The 22,946-nt window shown below is 38.5% G+C and overlaps 1 protein-coding gene across 1 annotated transcript in view; it reads left to right on the top strand.

Annotated features, from left to right (window-relative positions):
• Positions 1–99: 99 nt before the first annotated feature.
• marchf5 (membrane-associated ring finger (C3HC4) 5) overlaps positions 100–22,946 on the top strand; it is a 37,136-nt gene continuing 14,289 nt past the window's right edge. Inside the window, exons 1-2 of the mRNA XM_079560612.1 lie at positions 100–513; positions 15,188–15,390. Of these exons, the coding sequence (XP_079416738.1) occupies positions 470–513; positions 15,188–15,390 (247 nt within the window). The 5' untranslated portion in view covers positions 100–469. The remainder of the gene's footprint in view (positions 514–15,187; positions 15,391–22,946) is intronic.

The following is a 22,946-nucleotide window of genomic DNA, read 5'->3' on the forward strand; positions in this document are numbered from 1 at the left end:
AAAGATCCTCTCGGTTCAGGCGGGAGTCAAGAGGTTAAACTACAACACCCACAGTGATTTACTTCCGCGTTTGCCTTTGTTGTTGTGACGTCACGCCCGTGTCTATTTTGCTCGGCGACGACAGACGAGCGCTCCATGGAGTTCAGCGGTCACGCCGACGCGAAAACACGAGTGACAAGCGAAACCTAGGAGCTTTTATGCTACATCTCCAGTCGGCTCGTTGCGTTAGCGTTGAATTATTACCATGAACGTAAAGAAGTAGTTTTAATCGGACGCTAACGGCGAGGCTGCAGCGGTTGCGTGGTGACAGCACAAAGGCCCTGTGTCTGTGCAGCAGCTAAACAGTAGCTAGCTTCACCGCTAAGTAGCATTTTGCACGCAGATTCATGCCACGTATTGATTTGATTCTTCATTCTATCGACAATCAAGCGAAGACAACATAGGAGCTGCTCAGAGAATCGCCGCAGAAATGTCGGATCAGAGCGCGGTGGTTATGCAGCAGAATCTGGACAGGTGAGCTAATAACAGCTAATGTTATGTAGCCTCAGGGTTACAAAACGGCGATTAATCTCGTTTCTTAACATTTGCATCGTCTGTCCGTGTCAGCACAAGAAACTGTTATGTAAATAGGCTTTTGTTCTGATGTAAAGCGACCCAATTAATACCGATGGTGCAGAACGTCCCCGTGTTGTCATTGCAGGGAAATGCAACGTAACACCATGCCACATTAAACCACCATATCTGACGCAACTTGTTTCCCGTCTATTCAAAAATATGTCTGATGCTGTTTATTTATGATCTAAAGACACAGTTATGGAATCTTGTATCACTATATTGTGGTAAACGAGGTAGTCTGACTTGTACTCGTATAAAGGGTTTTCCTGTAAAACGAGAGTGAAAGTGTAAGGAGTTGGACCAATTTAACAGAAACTACATTAACACCGTAACTCCCACCTGAACCGAGCACATTTTCTCCAGTTTGGCTTTACCCCAGTCCAAAAGCTTCTGGGAAAAAGGTGTGAAAATAGCGACAGAACTGAGACTGGGAAAAAGGTGTGAAAATAGCGACAGAACTGAGACGAAAACGATGATGGAAATGTGACAACAAAGTGAGAAAACATTGATAAAAAAGTGACGAAAAATGGATGAAAATGTGGCAAAAATGTCACAAGTAATTGACAAAAAATTGACAAAAAAATGACAAAAATGTGATAAAAATTTGACAAAAAAATGACAAAAAATTGACGAAAAATGACAAAAATGTGACAAAAAAAATGATAAAAAATGGATGAAAAAAAGGACAACAATTTGATAAAAAATTGACAAAAAAATTACAAAAAATGTGATAAAAATTGACAAAAATGTGACAAAAAAATGACAAAAATATGACAAAATGATTTAAAAAATGACGAATAAATGATTAAAAAAATGTGACAAAAATGACGAATAAATGATTAAAAAAATGTGACAAAAAATGACAAAAATGTGACAAGAATTTGATAAAAATTTGACACAAAATATTGCAAAAAATTGACAAAAATGACAAAAAAAATTACAAAAAATTGACAAAAATGACAAAAAAAATGACAAAAATGTGATAAAAAAATTGACCAAAAAATAACAAAAAATGACAAAAAAAATGACTAAAAAGTTACAAAAATGAGTTGAATACCCAACAAAAAAATTATGAAAAAAAAAATCTGATGACGTGAGGAAAAAGATCCTCTCGGTTCAGGCGGGAGTTAAGAGGTTAATCAGTTAATTAGTTACTATTAAGTCGTGATTAAAAAGCCTTCCTTCATAAAAGTCTTTAGTGTCCTTATACTGAAGCCGAGTTTGGTTTACCTCTTACCTCTTCCCAAACTTTTCAGGCTGGGACCCTCAAAACTACCGTGTGGACAGTCCAGGACCTCCCACTAAAGATGAATTAGTAATATAGATATTATAAAGACAATGATGCTAAATACTGGAGCTGGGACAAAATATCAGATTGGACTTTGATTGCAACACTTTAGTATCAATACTTTCAATTCTTGTTTTTGGAGGCATTTTTATTAGGGCTGCAACTAAGGATTATTTGGTAATCGATTCATCTACCATTTATTTTTATTAATTGATTAATCGCTTGACTGTGAATGGTGGATGAAAATGTAGTACCGGACAGGTACTAATATTGGAAAAAACGGCCATTTTCTTTCTTCTGTCAAACTAGGTAGAAATGACCTCATGGTGAAAAAACTGTGTCAGGCCGTTAGTTTGAAGCCTCAAGGTTCAGAAAATATGCAGAAGTTTGAAATTAAATTTTTAATCCGTTTTATAGAAGGGTTTTGAAAAATTGTGATTATAATGTAAGTCTATGGAGTCAAAGGGCCCACAATGGAAATCCATTTTAGTGACTTTGCGACAGAAAGTTGGCAATGAAAGGGTTCTAATATTTTAAAAGTTTGATTATTTTTGTAAGCATGACAAGAGGACAGGTCAACCTACAAATTAAAACCAAAAAGTTTTAAAAAATATTGTTCCTTCATTTTTTTTATTGCTCTCTAAAGTGTGTGGAAGCTCCCACAACGCAACATACTAAAATTGCCGCTACATAAACAAATTTCAACTTAGAAACAAATCCTTCGGGTCATTTCACACAGACATCAGGCCACATCAGCCAGACCAGACATTTCCCATTTTGGGTTTGAAATTTTCAAAATATTTCATTTTTTGTGTTTTTGGAGCATGCGCTGTAGCAACTTTGGATCAGAAAGTTGGCATTGCAAGGGTTAAAACATTATGAAAGTTATTTTTTGTATATGTATACAAAGAGGAGAGTCAGACCTTCACAATAAAAAAAAAGTGAAAAGAAATATTGTTCCTTCATGAAGTTATAGCTCTCTAAAGTTTCAAGCACATTTTTGTGTCGAAGCGCCCTTAACGTGAGTTTTTTTTGTTTATGAGTGTTTACAATAAAAATACACCCCTGGGGAAATTTCACCCAATTGCCTTTAAAGGAATAGGCCACCGTTTTTCCATACTGAGATATGTTCTTACCTTAGCTTTGACGAGTTCTTTAGGACCTGTCTGATCTTCCCCCGTGCCTTCAGTCACGTAAACACAGCGCAGACGGCGTTAGCATTTAGCCTCTCCCTCTCTCCTCTATAGCTCCAAAACAGGTCAAGATAGAAGCTACCAAGCTCTTCCACGTTTTCCCTATTTAAATATGGTTACGTGAAGTGTTCCACTACAAAGTATAATTACGCAAAATTAAACAATGTGGATTTTCTAAGCGGATAAAAGGGGGGACTATATTGTAAGGCGTAATAATACCAGGAGTAGTTTGGCATCCGCACAGTAAAGTGAAGATTACTGCGCGGAATTCGAACTTTTGTAACCACTGAACCAGTGTACTGTACAGTTGATCACCTTAAAGGGACTATAGGGTGTTTAAAAATGTTAAGTGTGTAGAATGAGCTCAGACCTGTTCACTACAACTGACTCTGAAATCCTGCACTGTCACTTAAAGCAGTACTAAGTAACGTGTTTACCTTAATAAATCCTTTCCGTAGTCCCTGTGGGGGTAATACAAGTGTTTATGGGATGATTGGAGGGTCTTTCATCTCCCCCTGGTGTCTCTGGCCAGAAAACCATGTTTGCAACTTGACTGCCCCCGGTGCGGAGAAAGCAATACACACTAATGGAATCACGAAGAAGAAGCTAACATGCTAACGGGCAAAGCTAACTGCGGGCTAACGTCACTTTAAACAGTATTTACAGCCAAGTTTGAGTGAAAAAAAATATTTCTATTGTATAATTGGATGCACAGTAACCCTCTCTCCCTTCGCCTTTCCTGTCTTACTCTCCAAGACAATTAAGAAGTTAAAAAATCGTAACTTGCTACTACACCTGCAGTTGCGCTTATGGCCTTTAGGGGGAAGAGTTACTTAGTACTGCTTTAATATAGAAGGTGCAGTTACACAAATGGCCTGAGGTGGCAGTAGTGAGTATGAAATGGCCAACTTGCATCTAGGCCCTTTAACCTCTTAACTCCTGCCTGAACCAAGAGGATCTTTTTCCTCACGTCAGATCAAGATGTCAAGTCACATCAGATTTTTTTTCCATCATTTTTTTGTTGGGTGTTCAACTCATTTTTGTCATTTTTTATCACATTTTTGTCATATTTTTGTCACATTTTTGTCATTTTTTCAATCAATTTTTTTGCCACTTTTTCATCAATTTTTCGTCCCTTTTTTTTGTTAATGTTTTCTCACTTTTTTGTCACATTTCCATCATTGTTTTCGTCTCAGTTTTGTCACTATTTTCACAGCTTTTTTCCAGAAGCTTTTGGACTGGGGTAAAGCCAAACTGGAGAAAATGTGCTCGGTTCAGGTGGGAGTTAAGGGGTTGACCTTGAGATATGCCTTGTAGCTAAAGACATGTAGTCTAAGTATAATAAAAGGCCGTGTTAAATTTAATTTTGAATTGGATATAAAACCTGCCGCTCCTAAATTTACACCTCACTAGCTTTAATGATATTAGTAGTCCTCGTATAGAGATGCACTTTTTGGCTGCCTTTGGGCCGTTCGGGACGTCCTCTGGGGCGCTGGAGACGTTTGACGCAGCACTTTGTGTAAATATTGGACTCTGGCCCATTTCTATGTGGGCGCTGACATTGACCTTTGCATGGTACAAATGATATTACCTTTCGTCATAACTGCTACAATACTCGAGCTCCCATCTGCTCAAATTACTGTCAGAGCGCCTGGAGCCATTCGAGCGGCAGTTCATTCACAGCTAACGGGTGAATAGGCTTTTCCCATCGCGGAGGCTCAATTCGTAAATGCAAGATGTTTTTCACTATTTGTGCAAAATCAGCTGATAGCGATATTGTGATTTCAAGTTTTAGTTTCACTTTATTTATACCATGGTCTGGGTGAATACTGGATTCTGATTGGCTGGTGCATTATTTTGGTATAACCGCACACGTAGTCCGGTAGTTAAATCACTGGGATGTCACTCCGCTGTGGCGTCGCCATAGCAACGCATGACACAGCTGAATCAGATAAAGGCGTAATTAGTGACTGACAGGAACGTATGAGATGGATTTTGTGTTAATTTCAACGTTTTTGGCCAAAACAAAAGGTTTGATAAATGTTTGTAGAGGAGAGTGAGCAGCTAGGTTAGCTACTGTTAATAACATATTTACATTTCTATTGAAAACGGTTAAGGCTATTCATCATTTTCAGGCGTACATAAAATGATCCTGCATTGAAGCATATTTGTCTGGATTAGTAAAGTCAAACATAAAAGTTTGAGTTGGGGGGGCCCAGGTGTGAGCGACTCCACCGCAGCTGTTTCCATAAACAGTTGAGCTGGTTGAGCTAGCTAGCTTTAGCTTCAGGTTAAACTGCGTAAAAGTGAAATAACTCCTGCCCACGAGTGCCGCATATCGGTGTTTACTTCCAGGGAAAAGTGTTTCCGGGTTAGTCCTGTTGTGTTGTGATTCTGTGCTGATGTTGTGTCGTTGAGCCTGACTGAGATCCTCGTAATAGCTGCAGAGAATGACTCGCTCTGAGACCAGCCTTCAGTGACCGGCTAATAACCCACACAAAATAGTCTCGTAGTCTGGCAGATTTAGTGAGTTTAGTCAATGAAAAAAACATTTATTATAAATGTTACGTTTGTGGGACCCTGGTATAAGCGGATTAAACAACGAGGAGCCGCGTTAGACGTTATAATGCAGGAGGAACAACACTGTGTCGGGCATTAGAACCGTCTAATGCACTAAGGCTCCGAGTTGTTTAATCCTTACTTAACCCCTTAACTCCCACCTGAACCGAGCACATTTTCTCCAGTTTGGCTTCACCCCAGTCCAAAAGCTTCTGGAAAAAAGCTGTGAAAATAGCAACAAAACTGAGACGAAAACAATGATGGAAATGTGACAAAAAAGTGACAAAAAATGGACGAAAAAATGACCAAAAAAAATGACAAATGTGACAATTTTTTTTACAAAAATGTGATTAAAATTTTACAAAAAAAATTGACAAAAAAAAGACAAAAAAGTTACAAAAATGAGTTGAATGCCCAACAAAAAAATGGACAAAAATCAGATAATGTGAGGAAAAAGATCCTCTCGGTTCAGGCGGGAGTTAAGAGGTTAATCGTCTATTTGCTACACTCTCCTCCAGACACGGTGCTGGACAAAGTGCCTCCGCAATGCAGCGATTCTCTCTGACCTTTTGCAGAACCCTCTTGTTTTGTTCTCTTGCAGCTGTTCTTGAAGCTCGTGTTTGGTTTGTTCAGATCTTGACCCTGAGCTTGTCTGAGAAAACAAACCCATACGTTGTGCAATAGACGTTTGCAACCTGGCCTGGTCTAAGATGTTCAACTTGGATGTAGGGCTGGGTTTGATAAGCCATGTTGGTATCGCTGGCATGTTTTTTAGTTTTCACACAGGCTTTCTTTAGGTCGACCTGACACTGGTACCTCTGGGTCAGGACTTGGAGCTCAAAAACACTCTACACAGTTCAGTTTCTCCTGTGACAAATAAACAACACTCTACTGCCATAAGGATTGCAAAGGGGCAGAACATTCCTGATGCATTTCTGGAAATTTCCTGGAATATTTTCGTGTTCCAGCCATGTCCTGATGTGTAGAATGAGCTCAGACCTGTTCACCACAACTGCCTCTAAAATCCTGCACTGTCTCTCAGAAAGGAAGTGCCGTCATGCACGAGCTTATTATAGAAGGTGCAGTTACACGTATGACCTGAGGTGGCAGTAGTGAGTGTAAAATGGCCAACTTGCATCTAGCCCCTTTAACCCCTTAACTCCCACCTGAACCGAGCACATTTTCTTCAGTCTGGCTTTACCCCAGTCCAAAAGCTTCTGGAAAAAAGGTGAGAAAATAGCAACAAAACTGAGACGAAAAACAATGATGGAAATGTGACAAAAAAGTGAGAAAAAATGGACAAAAAAGTGACAAAAAATGTACAAAAAATGTACAAAAAATGTACAAAAAAAATGACAAAAATTGACAAAAATTTGACAAAAAAGTGAGAAAAAACGGACGAAAAAATGGACGAAAAAGTGACAAAAAAAATGGCAAAAAAAAAAAGAGGTTAAATTCCCATTGAATATTTTCCACATTGAAAATTCCGGGAATTTTTGGAACCCTAACTACCATTTGGGGCTACACATTAGTGTATATAAGGGCTGTCACGGTATGAAAATTTTACCTCACGGTTATTGTGACCAAAATTATCACGGTTTTCGATATTATCGCGGTATTTTTTTTAAATGTGTGTTAATATGTTCAGAAAGCATTGATTGTCCTGCACAAACTGAAATCGTTTCAAAAAAGTTTAACTGTGCTTGTTACATAAAAAAAATACAGACAAAGCCTTTTCACATCAAAGTAAAGGAACTATAACGATGTGTTGTTGATCGTTTTGAGGGTATTACATGTACTATTTACAGCGTCAGAAACGAAGATAAACCGTCTTTATCAGGAAAATTGTTGTTGTCCTTCCAGTGAGCTTTCGCTTTGCAGATTTGGGAAAATGCCATCTTTATTAAATTCATAAAACTGCGGCGAGAGTGAATCTATTGCAATCTGCCACCGGGAGCCCCGTAACGCATTGTGCCATTGTGCGGAGGTATCCGGACACGGCTTATGCTGGCGGTGGCGCTGCAGCCGCACTATGGGGCGACTCGTTACATTCTCCTTCAACCCAAAGTCCCACATCAGCATTTCAGCTAAAACGCTAACGTTAGCTTACTGCTATAGAGCTGTGGGAGACGGTCACGCTAACGTTAGCTTACTGCTATAGAGCTGTGGGAGACGGTCACGCTAACGTTAGCTTCCTGCTATAGAGCTGTGGGAGACGGTCACGCTAACGTTAGCTTCCTGCTATAGAGCTGTGGGAGACGGTCACGCTAACGTTAGCTTCCTGCTATAGAGCTGTGGGAGACGGTCACGCTAACGTTAGCTTCCTGCTATAGAGCTGTGGGAGACGGTCACGCTAACGTTAGCTTACTGCTATAGAGCTGTGGGAGACGGTCACGCTAACGTTAGCTTCCTGCTATAGAGCTGTGGGAGACGGTCACGCTAACGTTAGCTTCCTGCTATAGAGCTGTGGGAGACGGTCACGCTAACGTTAGCTTCCTGCTATAGAGCTGTGGGAGACGGTCACGCTAACGTTAGCTTACTGCTATAGAGCTGTGGGAGACGGTCACGCTAACGTTAGCTTACTGCTATAGAGCTGTGGGAGACGGTCACGCTAACGTTAGCTTCCTGCTATAGAGCTGTGGGAGACGGTCACGCTAACGTTAGCTTCCTGCTATAGAGCTGTGGGAGACGGTCACGCTAACGTTAGCTTCCTGCTATAGAGCTGTGGGAGACGGTCACGCTAACGTTAGCTTACTGCTATAGAGCTGTGGGAGACGGTCACGCTAACGTTAGCTTACTGCTATAGAGCTGTGGGAGACGGTCACGCTAACGTTAGCTTCCTGCTATAGAGCTGTGGGAGACGGTCACGCTAACGTTAGCTTCCTGCTATAGAGCTGTGGGAGACGGTCACGCTAACGTTAGCTTCCTGCTATAGAGCTGTGGGAGACGGTCACGCTAACGTTAGCTTACTGCTATAGAGTGAGACGGTCACGCAGGAGAGTCAAGAGTATTGCTGCTTTAGAGACACTTTTTCCTGCACGTTCCGTAAACTGAACTCTGAAGGCTGACAGATCCTGCGCTGTCGTGTCGGACATGATTCCAGCTTCGAGAAAGTTTTGTTTGGGCAAACAACAAAGTGCGCATGCGCGGAAACTGCAGCAGATGAGACGGTGGCTGGTGAGGCTCACCGTGCCGACACCGCGGGTGCGGTTATTCACCGAGATAATAATAAAAACACAAAACAAGGCGGTCATTTTCACCGTCAAAATTTTTACCGGGGTTTACCGCTACACCGGTTACCGTGACATCCCTAGTGTATATACCCAAATTATCGTCACCGCAATATTATTGTCGGTGCCATATCCAAACAAACCAGTGGAGCCACAATACAGCAAAATCACAGATCCTTCTTCTGACTGAGATTTGTAACATCGCCTCAAAAGAACAAAATGCGCTGCAATATATTTCTCGTAGATTTACTTTTGTCCTGCTCCTCTGAACCCGGGGACCTCCAGTTTCCCACAGTCACGTGACCAGCGCCCACTGAAAGGGCCCTTTGTGGTTGGTCTTAAAGAAAAACAGCTCTGCACCTAGAGACGATGAGGGTCCGTCTGTGGCACGTGAGATCACAGCGGCTCCTCACGCTGGAGTGTCTGGGGCTTTGGAGATGAGGAGGCTTTGTTTCGGGATCGTGTCATCAAAAGTGCATTGAATTCCTAGTTTGAGTCAAAGAAATCAAATAGAGGTTTCAATATGTAGAATACACACAGCTTGTCTAGAGGTGGGAGATCCAAGTTTAGATTTTTATTGCAGATTTAACCTTTCATTTTTGACGTTTCATCCCAGTGATCATGACATTGGTCTGGTTAGTCTGTTTTTGACTTTAAGATTGTAGTGTTAGTTGTGTTAATACTAGTTTTGAACATGTTTTCTCCAAATTCTCCAAATCTAAAAGCTTCTTCAAAAGGGCGACAAAAAACGAGAAGAAAATGAGTATGGAAATTGACAAAAAGACAAAAATCTAGCAAAAAATGGCAAAAATCCAGCAAAACAATGTCAATAATCCAGCAAAAAAAGACAAAAATCCAGCAAAAAAAAGACAAAAATCCAGCAAAAAAAGACAAAAATCCAGCAAAAAAAGACAAAAATCCAGCAAAAAATGACAAAAATCCAGCAAAAAAATTACAAAAATCCCTTTCGGACACGCCCCCTCCACACGCTGTCTGTGGCATCAGTGGGGAGGGGGTTCTGCTGAGGAGCAGTGGTTGGTTACTCGGCTGGTGACGAAAGCTCGGAGGCGTCTCCAGGAGGTGGGGGCGTTCCTAGGAGGACTCAGGCAAACCTATCCCTAAAATGGCCGCCATCAGAGTTTTTACAGATTACTCAGAAATACGTGAATGTGCCAAGGCAACACTTCAGGCATGTTTTTAATGAGGGAATGACATAATAACATGATGGAAAGCTTGAAAAAGTCAATTTTGCATAATACCCCCCCTTTAAATGATACTGGAGGAAAGTATTTGCTTTTATTTCATGAGGTAGCTACATGTATTTTTTTTATATATGAAAAAAACAAATGGAGATTGAACAATATGTGAAAGAACAAAGTAGGCGTCTGGCTCCGTAGTCGCCGCAGCCTTTCGACTGGTCATGTATCCTGTGTTTACCGTCTCCGAAGTCCGCCGTCCTCTGCAGTGTCACCTGGTCGTGACTGCAGCTCTCCCACGGCGCCATGTTTTATTCAGTGTTGGAAACTTCCAGCTGAAGGGAGACTGATGTTATCCGGCCCTGTGTCAGTAACAGAGTGGACCGCGCTGTCACTGTGATAATTCCACATAGATTATTAAACAGGGAGAGTAAAATACACTGTACATCTGACCTACTATCACACCGGTTAGCACGTGTTGAAATATTTAGTGTGAGGCTTGGGTACCTTTTCATTCTTTAAGGCTGGGTATTCTGCAAATTTGACTTTTTATAGCTTTGCATCATGTCATTCCCTCATTAAAAACATGCCTGAAGTGTTGCCTTGGCACAGGGGTGGCGAACACGCGGCTCTTGGCCAATCAGAGTGCGGCTCTTTGCATGACTGGATATGTTTAATACAGTGCGGCTCTTTGCAAAATAATTGGTAAATATTTCCCATAAACTGTAACAGTCTTTGACCAAAAATCCAACCATCGTCCTACAGACCCTGTTTCATCTCTACACATGAATGAGAGTCTGTATCTCCCTCGTTTTCGAGCGGCGTGTAAAAGGTGCCCGTGCAGCCTCACTCAAAGCGGGATGTAGGTTAAAGCAGTACTAAGTAACGTGTTTACCTTAATAAATCCTTTCCGTAGTCCCTGTGGGGGTAATACAAGTGTTTATGGGATGATTGGAGGGTCTTTCATCTCCCCCTGGTGTCTCTGGCCAGAAAACCATGTTTGCAACTTGACTGGCACCGGTGCGGAGAAAGCAATACACACTAATGTAATCACGAAGAAGAAGCTAACAGGCTAACGGGCAAAGCTAACTGCGGGCTAACGTCACAGTTTAAACAGTATTTACAGCCAAGTTTGAGTGAAAAAAATATTTCCATTGTATAATTGGATGCACAGTAACCCTCTCTCCCTTCGTATTAGTAGTATTTACTCTCCAAGACAATTAATAAGTTAAAAAAATCGTAACTTGCTACTACACCTGCAGTTGCACTTATGGCCTCTAGGGGGAAGAGTTACTTAGTACTGCTTTAAACAACAGGCAGGCAGATCGTGGCTCTAGGATCAGCTTCTGCTTTTCAGGTTTCTGATCAGCTACTCTTTATTTGATGTAATTTGGCCTCATATTCACAGAAAAAGATCAAATTAGGAAATGGAAAAAAGCGGAGCTCTAACGAAGCTTATGATGCGAAGCACGACATCGTAACGCGGAAATACACAAAGTCATGACTTTTCTTTCACATGTGACAGTAACTGTAACAAATACAACTTAAAACAGACTCTCAGGCGTCCTCCAGAGGCTCCTGGTTAAAGTTTATGAACTTTGTGCAGCCGAGAGTGCGCTCTATGCACAGTCCAGTCAGGACGAAGCTGCAGGCAGAGCGTACAGGCCAGGGGCGAATTAGAGAAGGGGGCTCAGTGGGCAGGGCCCCTCATACAAACACACCCCAGCATAAAAAAAAAAAAAAAAAATCAAATTCTGTCTCAGTCAGAGCAGAACAGCACAAAATGTCAGTTAATATACATGTATTTCAATCTTGGTGAGGAGTAAAACCATTAAATCTAGCAAAAGGCCAGGCATAGAGATATAGTTTATTGTGATTTAATAAAACGGTCACATTCTATTTAATCACAATAAACTACCGCCCCGGGATCTCGCTAATGGTCGGTGCCTTTGTGGCTCTTCACAGGATCAAGGTTGAAAATTTCGGCTCTTGGTCTCTGACTATTTGGCCACCCCTGCCTGAAGTGTTGCCTTGGCACATTCACGTATTTTTGAGTAATCTGTGAAAACTCTGATGGCGGCCATTTTAGGATCTTTTTCCTCACGTCATCAGATTTTTTTTTCCCATCATTTTTTTGTTGGGTATTCAACTCAGTTTTAGATATTTTTCATTTTTTTTTATTTTTTTGTCATTTTTTGTCACATTTTTGTAATTTTTTCATCAATTTTTTCATCAATTTTTTGTCATTTTTTTGTCATTTTTTTGTCATTTTTTTGTCATTTTTTCATCAATTTCTTGTCAATTTCTTGTTACATTTTTGCCTCTTTTTCATCAATTTTTCGTCACTTTTTGTCAACGTTTTCTCACTTTTTTGTCGCATTTCCATCATCGTTTACGTCTCAGTTTTGTTGCTATTTTCACATCTTTTTTCCAGAAGCTTTTGGACTGGGGTAAAGCCAAACTGGAGAAAATGTGCTCGGTTCAGGCGGGAGTTAAGGGGTTAATGATCACGATGCTGTCGCTGAGAACAATTGGTCCTTGGTTTCTGTCCTTGGGGAACACACTTCATCCACCTTTATGTCCAAAGTACTGCCTTGTCCTACATATTGACATCCTCCTTTTTGTCCTTTGGTGCGTTTGCTCTGTTCCATGGCTTTTACTGCTTCTTCTCTGTATATCCTCAGGTAAACCTTGTTTCATTGCCCCAAACCCCGCAGCGTGACATAAATGAGCCGAACCTCTGCTCTGAGGCGGAATCGCATTAACATCGGGGTTTTTATGTGCGGCGTGTGTCGTCTAATCACGCCTCATTCATCTCCTGAAACCCAACTGTTGGAGCCGTGCTGTAATTATGAAAATGAGGCTCGAATGCCACATTGGGCTGCACACGTCCAAATCTGGAGTGGGGCAGCTGGGAGCTCTTTCAGGAGCTCTCCAAGCACACGCCAGGGCTTTGACTTCGACTTGTTTACTTTTGGATTTTATTAATACTTTTCGGTGACGCAACAATAGGCTGCAGTGGCTACTCGAGCGTTTGCCACAAATCCAAAGGTTGCATTATGTGGTTACAGAACTTTTAAGGGCAGAGGCTGATCATGCACCTGTGGATTCACTGTGTCATCGGGAAATGATAGTGATGTGAGCTTGTATCGCTCTTCCTGAAGCAGATGCGTCGGAGCCTCTTTCAGTAACACCTGGTCACGTGACCATGGGCGGACTGGGATTGAAAAACAGCCCTGGACTCTGACACGCCTGGCCCAAATTAGCGTAATTGTGACACTTCCACAAATACATATTTTAACCTCTAACCACCCACCTTAACCAAATGCATTCTGTCCTCTTTTGGCTGTGTAGCTTTCAAACAAGGGTTTGAAAGCTAAGACCCACAAAACTGACCTTTTTCCTCGCGCGGTTGCTGTGTTGTGTCACCTTTTGTATGTTTTTTTTTCTTTTTTTTTCTTTCATTTTTGCCACATTTTTGTTGAATTTTTGTTGAATTTTTGTGGAATTTTGGTGAATTTTTGTCACATTTTGTTGAATTTTTGTTGAATTTTTGTTGAATTTTTGTCAATTTTTTGTCAAATTTTTGTCAAATTTTTGTCACATTTTGTTGAATTTTTGTTGAATTTTTGTTGAATTTTTGTTGAATTTTTGTTGAATTTTTGTTGATTTTTTGTTGAATTTTTGTTGAATTTTTGTCACATTTTGTTGAATTTTTGTTGAATTTTTGTCAATTTTTTGTCAAATTTTTGTCACATTTTTGTCACATTTTTGTCACATTTTGTTGAATTTTTGTCACATTTTTGTCAAATTTTTGTCGCATTTTTGTTGAATTTTTGTCACATTTTGTTGAATTTTTGTCACATTTTTGTTGAATTTTTGTCGCATTTTTGTTGAATTTTTGTCACATTTTTGTCACATTTTTGTCACATTTTTGTCACATTTTTGTCACATTTTGTTGAATTTTTGTCACATTTTTGTCGAATTTTTAATTATTTTTTTCTATCATTTTTTTGTTGTGTTTTTTTGTCCGTGTTTTTCTCATGTTTTCATCCTCTTTTTCTCGCTATTTTGATGCTTTTCTTTTCAGCTTTTAGATTTGGGTAAAGCTCGGTTGAGGCGGGACTGGTGGCCCTTCTGTGCTCTTCCAGAATGGACATGTGGCCAGTCCGCCCCTGCACGTGACTGTCTCGAAAACGGCTTCATTCTGTGCGTTGCGTATCGTGTCTCAAAGCGGGTCATCGGCTCAGAGTCTCACTGAGCTGAGGCGCTAAACAACGGATGTTTCCTCGTCCATATAGTGACGTGAATCATTAGTCATAGATAAATAAATGTGCTGTATTTCCCCCATTTCCCATTGGTGAAAGTGAAACTGAGACGAAAACAATGATGGAAATGTGACAAAAAGTGAGAAAACATTGGCGAAAAAAGTGATGAAAAATTTATGAAAAAGTGGCAAAAATGTCACAAGAAATTGACAAAAAAATGACAAAAAATTGGCAAAAAAATGACCAAAATTTTGAAAAAATGTGACAAAAAAATACAAAAATGTGATAAAAATGTGATAAAAATTTGACAAAAAAATGACAAAAAATGACAAAAAAATGATCCAAAAAATGACATAAATGTGAAAAAATGACTAAAATATGACAAAATGTGACAAAAAAATACCAAATATGACAAAGATTTGACAAAAAATAACAAAAAAATGACCAAAAAAAGACATAATGTGATTGAAAAAATGGACGAAAAAATGTCACAAAAATGTCACAAGAAATTGACCAAAAAAATGACCAAAAATTGGCGAAAAAATGACCAAAAAATGACCAAAAAATGACCAAAAAATGACCAAAAAAATGACATAAATGTGGAAAAAAAAAAGACTAAAATGTGATAAAAAATAACAAAAAAATGACAAAAAAATGACAAAAAAATGACAAAAATGTGACAATAAATGACAAAAAATGACAAAAAAGCTACAAAAATGATGGTAAAAAATCTGCTGACGTGAGGAAAAAGATCCTCTCGGTTCAGGCGGGAGTTAAGAGGTTAACCTGATGTGTTCGGTGCTTCCTCTGATTGTGGGCCTTGCTCTTCTCCCTCCAGGAGCTGCTGGGTGTGCTTTGCCACAGACGAGGACGACCGCACGGCGGAGTGGGTGCGCCCGTGCCGCTGCCGGGGCTCCACCAAATGGGTGCACCAGGCCTGCCTGCAGCGCTGGGTGGACGAGAAACAGCGGGGCAACAGCACGGCGAGGGTCACCTGCCCACAGTGCAACGCAGAGTACCTCATCGTCTTCCCCAAACTCGGTGGGTTTGGCACACGCAGGCTCGGGGTGGGCGGGGCTTCACTTTTAGCCACGGCACATTGCAATAAGGTTTTGCCTCATAAGGGGATACATATTTTCTAAATAAGGCAAGGCAAGTTTATTTGTAGAGCACAATTCTTAAACAAGGCAATTCAAAGTGCTTCAGAGTTGCATAAAATTACAAGAAAACCGATAAAATCAATAAAACATAAACTTAAAATGAATCAATTACAGTAAAAGGCAAGAGTGCAGACAAAATACTTTCAGTCATATGCTCTGGCAAAAAGAACTGTCTCACATCCTCGTGAAGACTGTTCCAGATTTGTTTGTTGATGTAAACTCAACAAAAAAAGCTAAAAAGTGACCAAAAAAAAGTGACAAAAATCCAGCAAAAAAAAGTCAAAAATCCAGCAAAAAAAGACAAAAATCCAGCAAAAAAGTCAAAAATCCAGCTGAAAAAATGTCACAAATCCAGCAAAAAAAGACAAAAATCCAGCAAAAAAATGTCAAAAATCCAGCAAAAAAAATGTCACAAATCCAGCAAAAAAAGACAAAAATCCAGCAAAAAAGACAAAAATCCAGCAGAAAAAAAGACAAAAATCCAGCAAAAAAAGACAAAAATCCAGCAAAAAAATGTCAAAAATCCAGCAAAAAAAGTGACAAAAATCCAGCAAAAAAGTGACAAAAATCCAGCAGAAAAAGACAAAAATCTAGCAAAAAAAAAAACTAAAATCCAGCAGAAAAAAATGACAAAAATCCAGCAGAAAAAGACAAAAATCCAGCAAAAAAGTGACAAAAATCCAGCAGAAAAACACAAAAATCCAGCAGAAAAACACAAAAATCCAGCAAAAAAGTGACAAAAATCCAGCAAAAAAATGTCAAAAATCCAGCAGAAAAACACAAAAATCCAGCAAAATTAGTGACTAAATTCCAGCAAAAAAGTGACAATGATCCAGCAAAAAATGGCAAAAATCCAGCAGAAAAAATGACAAAAATCCAGCAAAAAAATTACAAAAATCCAGCAAAAAAGTGACAGAAGAGCAGCAAAAAAGTAATAAAAAAGTGACAAAAACACATAAGGGAAATAAAAAGTGACGACAATGGCATGAAGGAGAGAATGGATTTGGTTTTGGCGGGTGGTAAGAGGTTTAGTCCTTAGGTCTCTACAAAATGCACTAAAAAGGGTCTGATCATATAAATTAGGCATCTGCAGCAGGGATTTGAAGCTTCTGTTGGCGTTTCTGTCCTTGGGGTATTTTTGGACACATTACTGTGGGAAAACAAAATGCACAAGACCCTTAAACATTTGCAAAGTCGCCTCTAACTTGATTTATTTTCTCAATTTATTACAGTCGTTTGATTGCTTGTTGTTGTTAATGCATCGCAGCTCAAATTATGGGCTGAACATTGCAAATCGTATTAAACAGGAAAGATGTTTTCTCCACTCCACTCTATTTAGGTACAGGAAGCTTTAATGTCCCACTGAGGCTGAAGAATGTGCAGCCAAATGGTGTCAGAGCGTATTTACAGGCCCAGCGCCCCGAGCCAAGGCTGTAAACAGAATCAACACTTTAATATCCAGAGGAAAACAGGCTTCAACTTTAGATAACCCCATGAAGAAAGTGAAATGCAATATTGAAAGGGGGCTCATGCAATATCAGCTTTTAAGGGCTTTTTACCATGTTACAATGTTGTTCTCTCATCAAAAACAGACGTGGAGCTGTGCTTTGACCCACTCGAGTGGGTTTGAGTGATCTTTGAGTGATCTTTGAATCTTCACAAGTAGGGATGCACCGATACCGATACCAGTAACGGGTATCAGGCCGATACCACATGCTTGTACTCATTCATGAGGTCCCGATACCAGCGCACCTACGAGGCGCAGCTCTCAGCTGAGGAGAGAAGAAGCAACAAACTGGAGAATTCTTTAGTGGAAATACAATAATCCACATTTAACCAGAGCTTAATGTTGTTCGTGCTGCAGCGTCTGCAGTGTTTACAACATACAGGCTAACGTTGCTAACTCGCGTCTAACGCAGTTTTGGCCATTCTGACGCCGTTTTATGCCCAGGGGTTTATTCATCTGAAAAACTAACCCAGCGGCTAAAACGTCCTCAGAAAATCCAAATTAAAGACATACAGCATGTTTATATTGAGGGAAAATGAGCTGCAGCAGAACAATGAAAACACTGTAGCTACTCGCTAAGTTACTACAAACACACGAGAAAATCTACAGGAGCTGAAGTAAAGACGAAAAGAGACCATTTAAGTAACATCTCAATACTATTGTTAAATAAAAACACATAAATGAATAAAACACAGGCATTGAGGAGCTTTTGGACATGGGCTTTAAATTAATATTGAATGAAAAATGAAAAAAAAAAAGATAAAATGGCATCTGTTCAATTCTGATATAACTTCTCTTTAAAGTGTCGCCTACTTTACTCAAGGAAGTGTAAATGAGTAAATTAACTATAAACCGTCTATTCACTTGTCCTTTGTCAAACTTACACGCCTGTATGAAGAGAAGACGTGTATGTGGTGTGGAGGTCTGGGTTTGTTGGTAAATAGGTCCCAGGTTTATTTTTAGCGCTGAGGGGGGGGGGGTCAGTCAGTGGATCTGACAGCAGCTCAGTGCACTTCCTCTGCAGCAAATAACCGCGGCTATTTCTGCCCGAGCCGCCGCAGAACTCATCACGACGGGAAGTTTAACGGCCTCACATTCACCGTCATCCACAGTTTTGAGGTTCGGTTTTACTGTTTTTGTTGTTTTGTAGTTTCTTCATGGACTTTTGTTTTATTCGTGCAGAGTCATTTATTATTCCGTCCGTCCCACCTGCTGATGTCATGAGGTGGTGATTAGTTTAAGTTGAATGGTTTTGTATCGCCCAATATCACAACAGAAGTCGCCTCACAGCTGCACCAAACATCAAGACAATAAAACAGAGCAATAAATATGACAAAAAATCAACAAAAAATCAACAAAAAATCAACAAAAAATCAAAAAAAATCAACAAAAAATCAACAAAAAATCAACAAAAAATCCACAAAAAATCGGCAAAAATGTGACAAAAATTCAACAAAAATTCAACAAAAATTCAACAAAAATTCAACAAAAATTCAACAAAATTCAACAAAAATTCAACAAAAATTCAACAAAAATACAACAAAAAATGTGACAAAAATTCAACAAATTCAACAAAAAATCAACAAAACAACAAATAGTCAACAAAAACGCAACAAAAAAATTACAAAAAAATTCAACAAAAAATGACAAAAATTCAACAAAATTCAACAAAAATGTGACAAAAATTCAACAAAAATTCAACAAAAATTCAACAAAAATTCAGCAAAAATTCAACAAAAATTCAACAAAAAATGACAAAAATTCAACAAAATTCAACAAAAATTCAACAAAAATTCAGCAAAAATTCAGCAAAAAATTCAACAAAAATACAACAAAAAATGTGACAAAAATTCAACAAATTCAACAAAAATTCAACAAAGCAGCAAATATTCAACAAAAACGCAACAAAGAAATGACAAAAAATTCAACAAAAATGTGACAAAAATGTGACAAAAAATTCAACAAACATTCAACAAACATTCAACAAAAACGCAACAAAAAATGACAAAAATTCAACAAAAATGTGACAAAAATTCAACAAAAAAAAGACAAAAATTCAACAAAAATTCAACAAAAAAATAACAAAAATTCTTTCAATTTTGTTTATTTAGCTAAATCTTACGCGGTGTGGCTTTAAGTTATACATAACGAGCTCTAAAAGGCGCTACGTTTGGGAAAAGACGTGTAAAAACTAGTTTAAATCTGTGCTTTAGGCCAAGTCATGGACATGTTTGGATTTGAGTTTGGGGCATTTCAAACAAGTATAGTTTTCACACAGACGCCTATGCATTAAAAAAAAGCAAGGCCTGCCACGATAATAAAATCTAAAGTTATGTTATGTATATCGATGCAGGAAACTCAGGATATAATATTATTAAAATGCCACAGAATCAAACTCTGAAGCTTAAAAAATGAGGGAAATGCTAATAAATGTACAGATGATAAACACTGAGCTTGTGCACCACAGTTTGAGAACCACACAGCTCTAAAAGAAAGCAGTCACTCATCGAACATAGGGTTTTATTTAACCTATTAACTCCCACCTGAACGGATCCCATTTTCTCCAGTTTGGCTTTACCCTAATCAAAAAGCTTCTTGGGAAAAAAGCACAAAAACGGCTACAAAAAAATGAGAAAAAAAGGATGTAAACGCAACAAAAATGTGACAAAAACGTGACAAAAATTCAACAAAAATGTGACAAAAATTCAACAAAACTTCAACAAAAACGCTACAAAAAATGACAAAAATTCAACAAAAAAATGACAGAAATTCAAAGAAAATGTGACAAAAATTCAACAAAAATGTGACAAAAATCCAACAAAAAAAAGACAAAAATCCAACAAAAAAAATGACAAAAATTCAACAAAAATGTGACAAAAATCCAACAAAAATGTGACAAAAATTCAACAAAGAAATGACAAAAATTCAACAAAAATGTGACAAAAATTCAACAAAAAAATGACAAAAATCCAACAAAAATTCAACAGAAACGCAACAAAGAAATGACAAAAATGTGACAAAAATGTGACAAAAATTCAACAAAAATTCAACAAAAAAATGACAAAAATTCAACAAAAATTCAACAAAAACTCAACAAAAACGCGACAAAAAAATGAAAAAAATTCAACAAAACTTCAACAAAAATGTGACAAAACTTCAACAAAAATGTGACAAAAATTAAACAAAAATCCAACAAAAACGCAACAGAGAAATGACAAAAATTCAACAAAAATGTGACAAAATAAAATAAATAAAATAAAAAGGTGACACAACACAGCAACAATGCGAGGAAAAAGATCAGTTTTGTGGGTCTTAGCTTTCAAATGAGGCGTTCCACAGGCCTATATAATAGCCAAAGAGGACAGAATGCATTTGGTTTAGACGGGTGGTAAATGGAGTGGGCAAAGAGCACAGCATGTTTTGAGGCTGTTCTCGTGTCACATGTTTTGGCCGGAGTGCGTTATGAATGGACTCAGTGTTTCCTCATTACAGCAGTGTTTTCCTACACTCTCCGCCACATCATCCGCATTACGCACTATTTTTAACCAGCTCGTTTTGAAACACCCAATATGAAACGTGCCTCAGAAGCTAAACATCACCTCCAAATGTTTGTCTGTTTCGAAAGCGTCTTGGGCAGATGGATGACCAGTGCTTTCATTGTGAGGGGATTTATGCTACGTTAGTTTTCCTTTTCCTTTTGGCCATCTTGTTTTGCTGTCAGTGTGGAAGGAGGTGGGGAAAGAAGCCTGTTTGCTTCCTGTCGTATCTCCTTTAGCTTCTGGACTTCTGAAGGTTCCTCTCTAGCCATTAGGAGCCTTGTTCTGTCCCACAATGTGCACATCAGCTAAATAATACCTCCAAAAGTCCTACAAATATGTGTCTTATCGAGGATATCGTTGGGCAGTTCAGTTAATCGGATTTTAAATGAATGGAGATCAATTAATAAAGGTCCATCTCAGGATCTGGTGAATTTAAAGGGGCTAGGTGCAAGTTTATACTCACTACTGCCACCTCAGGCCATGCATGTAACTGCACCTTCTATGTTAAGCTCATGCATGACGGCAGTTAAGGACAGTTGTGACCTTCTGCATTTAACCCCTTCACTCCCACCTGAACCGAGCACATTTTCTCCAGTTTGGCTTTACCCCAGTCCAAAAGCTTCTGGAAAAAAGCTGTGATAAAGCAACAAAACTGAGACAAAAACAATGATGGAAATGTGACGAAAAAGTGACGAAAAATGGATGAAAAAGTGGCAAAAATGTCACAAGAAATTGACAAAAAATGGACGAAGAAATGACAAAAATGTGACAAAAAAGTGACAAAAAATTGATAAAAATTTGACAAAACAATTACAAAATTGTGACAAAATGTGACAAATTACACAAATGTGACAAAAAATGACCAAAAAATGACAAAAAAGTTACAAAAATGTAATAAAAATTTGGCAAAAATGTCACAAGAAATTGACAAAATATGACAAAAAAATACAAAAATGTGATAGAAATTTGACCAAATAATGACTAAAATGTGACAAAAAAATGACAAAAATGTGACACAAAATTTGACAAAAAAAAATATACAAAAATGGATGAAAAAGTGGCAAAAATGTCACAAGAAATTGACAAAACATGGACGAAGAAATGACAACAATGTGACCAAAAAATGACAAAAATATGACAAAAATATGACAAAAAAATCCCAAATTTAATACAAATTTGACCAAAAAATGTGACACAAAATGACAAAAATGTTATTAAAATTTGACCCAAAAAATAAAACAATTTGACAAAAAAAAGACAAAAATGTGAGAAAAAATGACAAAAAAGATACAAAAATGAGTTGAATACCCAACAAAAAAATTATGGAAAAAAAATCTGACGACGTGAGGAAAAAGATCCTCTCCGTTCAGGCGGGACTTAAGAGCTTAAATGTGCCATGAGTTTTATTTTGAAGGGCATTTCCTTGAGGCATGTCATTCCTAGTGCTATGGCCACCTCATTTTGAAACATCTAGCCTCATCTCTGTGCGTATTTTCCGTATCTCCGTCTTTAATACCAGTAAAACCTTCTGAGGAGTTTTGACCTACACCTGGGCGTAAATGTTGCACCAGGACGTTATTTTTTTGGCCGTTTTTTGAAGCCGATATCTTGAGCGATGGCGACCTTTTAGAGCACGACTCGACAGGCTCCGCTCTGTTCGTCTTCGTTAACAAATATAACCTGCAGACACGCGTTACATTTGATTTATCCGTGTGTTCCTTCGCCCTGAAGCTTTTGGAAGTCTTATTATGGGGGGGGGGGGGGAGCGAGAGGAGTCGGGGATCAGCTTCTCTATTAACTCTGGGTTGCTCTGTTTACTGCAGGGGTGTAATTCGACATCGCACACTCCACCGTTCCACACATCCAATTGCACAACACAGTAGTAGAAGGACATTTGAGGATTGGAAAACAACATTCCAACTTTTACTAGCTTGCTTTTTAAATGGAAGCAAATAATATGGACAATACGTCATCTGAGAAGTGGTAGAGGGTTGTGGTTAAGATGGAAGGACAAGGCATCTCTCCTCACTTTATTGATTTAACCCCTTAAGTCCCACCTGAACTGAGCACATTTTCTCCAGTTTGGCTTCACCCCAGTCCAAAAGCTTCTGGGAAAAAGGTGTGAAAATAGCAACAAAACTGAGACGAAAACAATGAAAAATTTGACCAAAAAAAACAAAAATGTGACTAAAAAGAGACAAAAAATGACAAAAAAATGATACAAAATTGAATCAAAATTGATAAAAAAGGAAGAAAAAATTACAAAAAATGACAAAAATGTGACAAAAAATTACAAAAATTTGATAAAAATTTGACAAAAAAAGTGACAAAAAATTACAAAAAATTGGTTTAAAAAAATGACGAAAAAATGTGACGACAATGTGAAATTTT

Source organism: Gobius niger (genome assembly GCF_951799975.1).
Source record: "Gobius niger genome assembly, chromosome: 7".
In the NCBI taxonomy this organism is placed as follows: domain Eukaryota; kingdom Metazoa; phylum Chordata; class Actinopteri; order Gobiiformes; family Gobiidae; genus Gobius; species Gobius niger.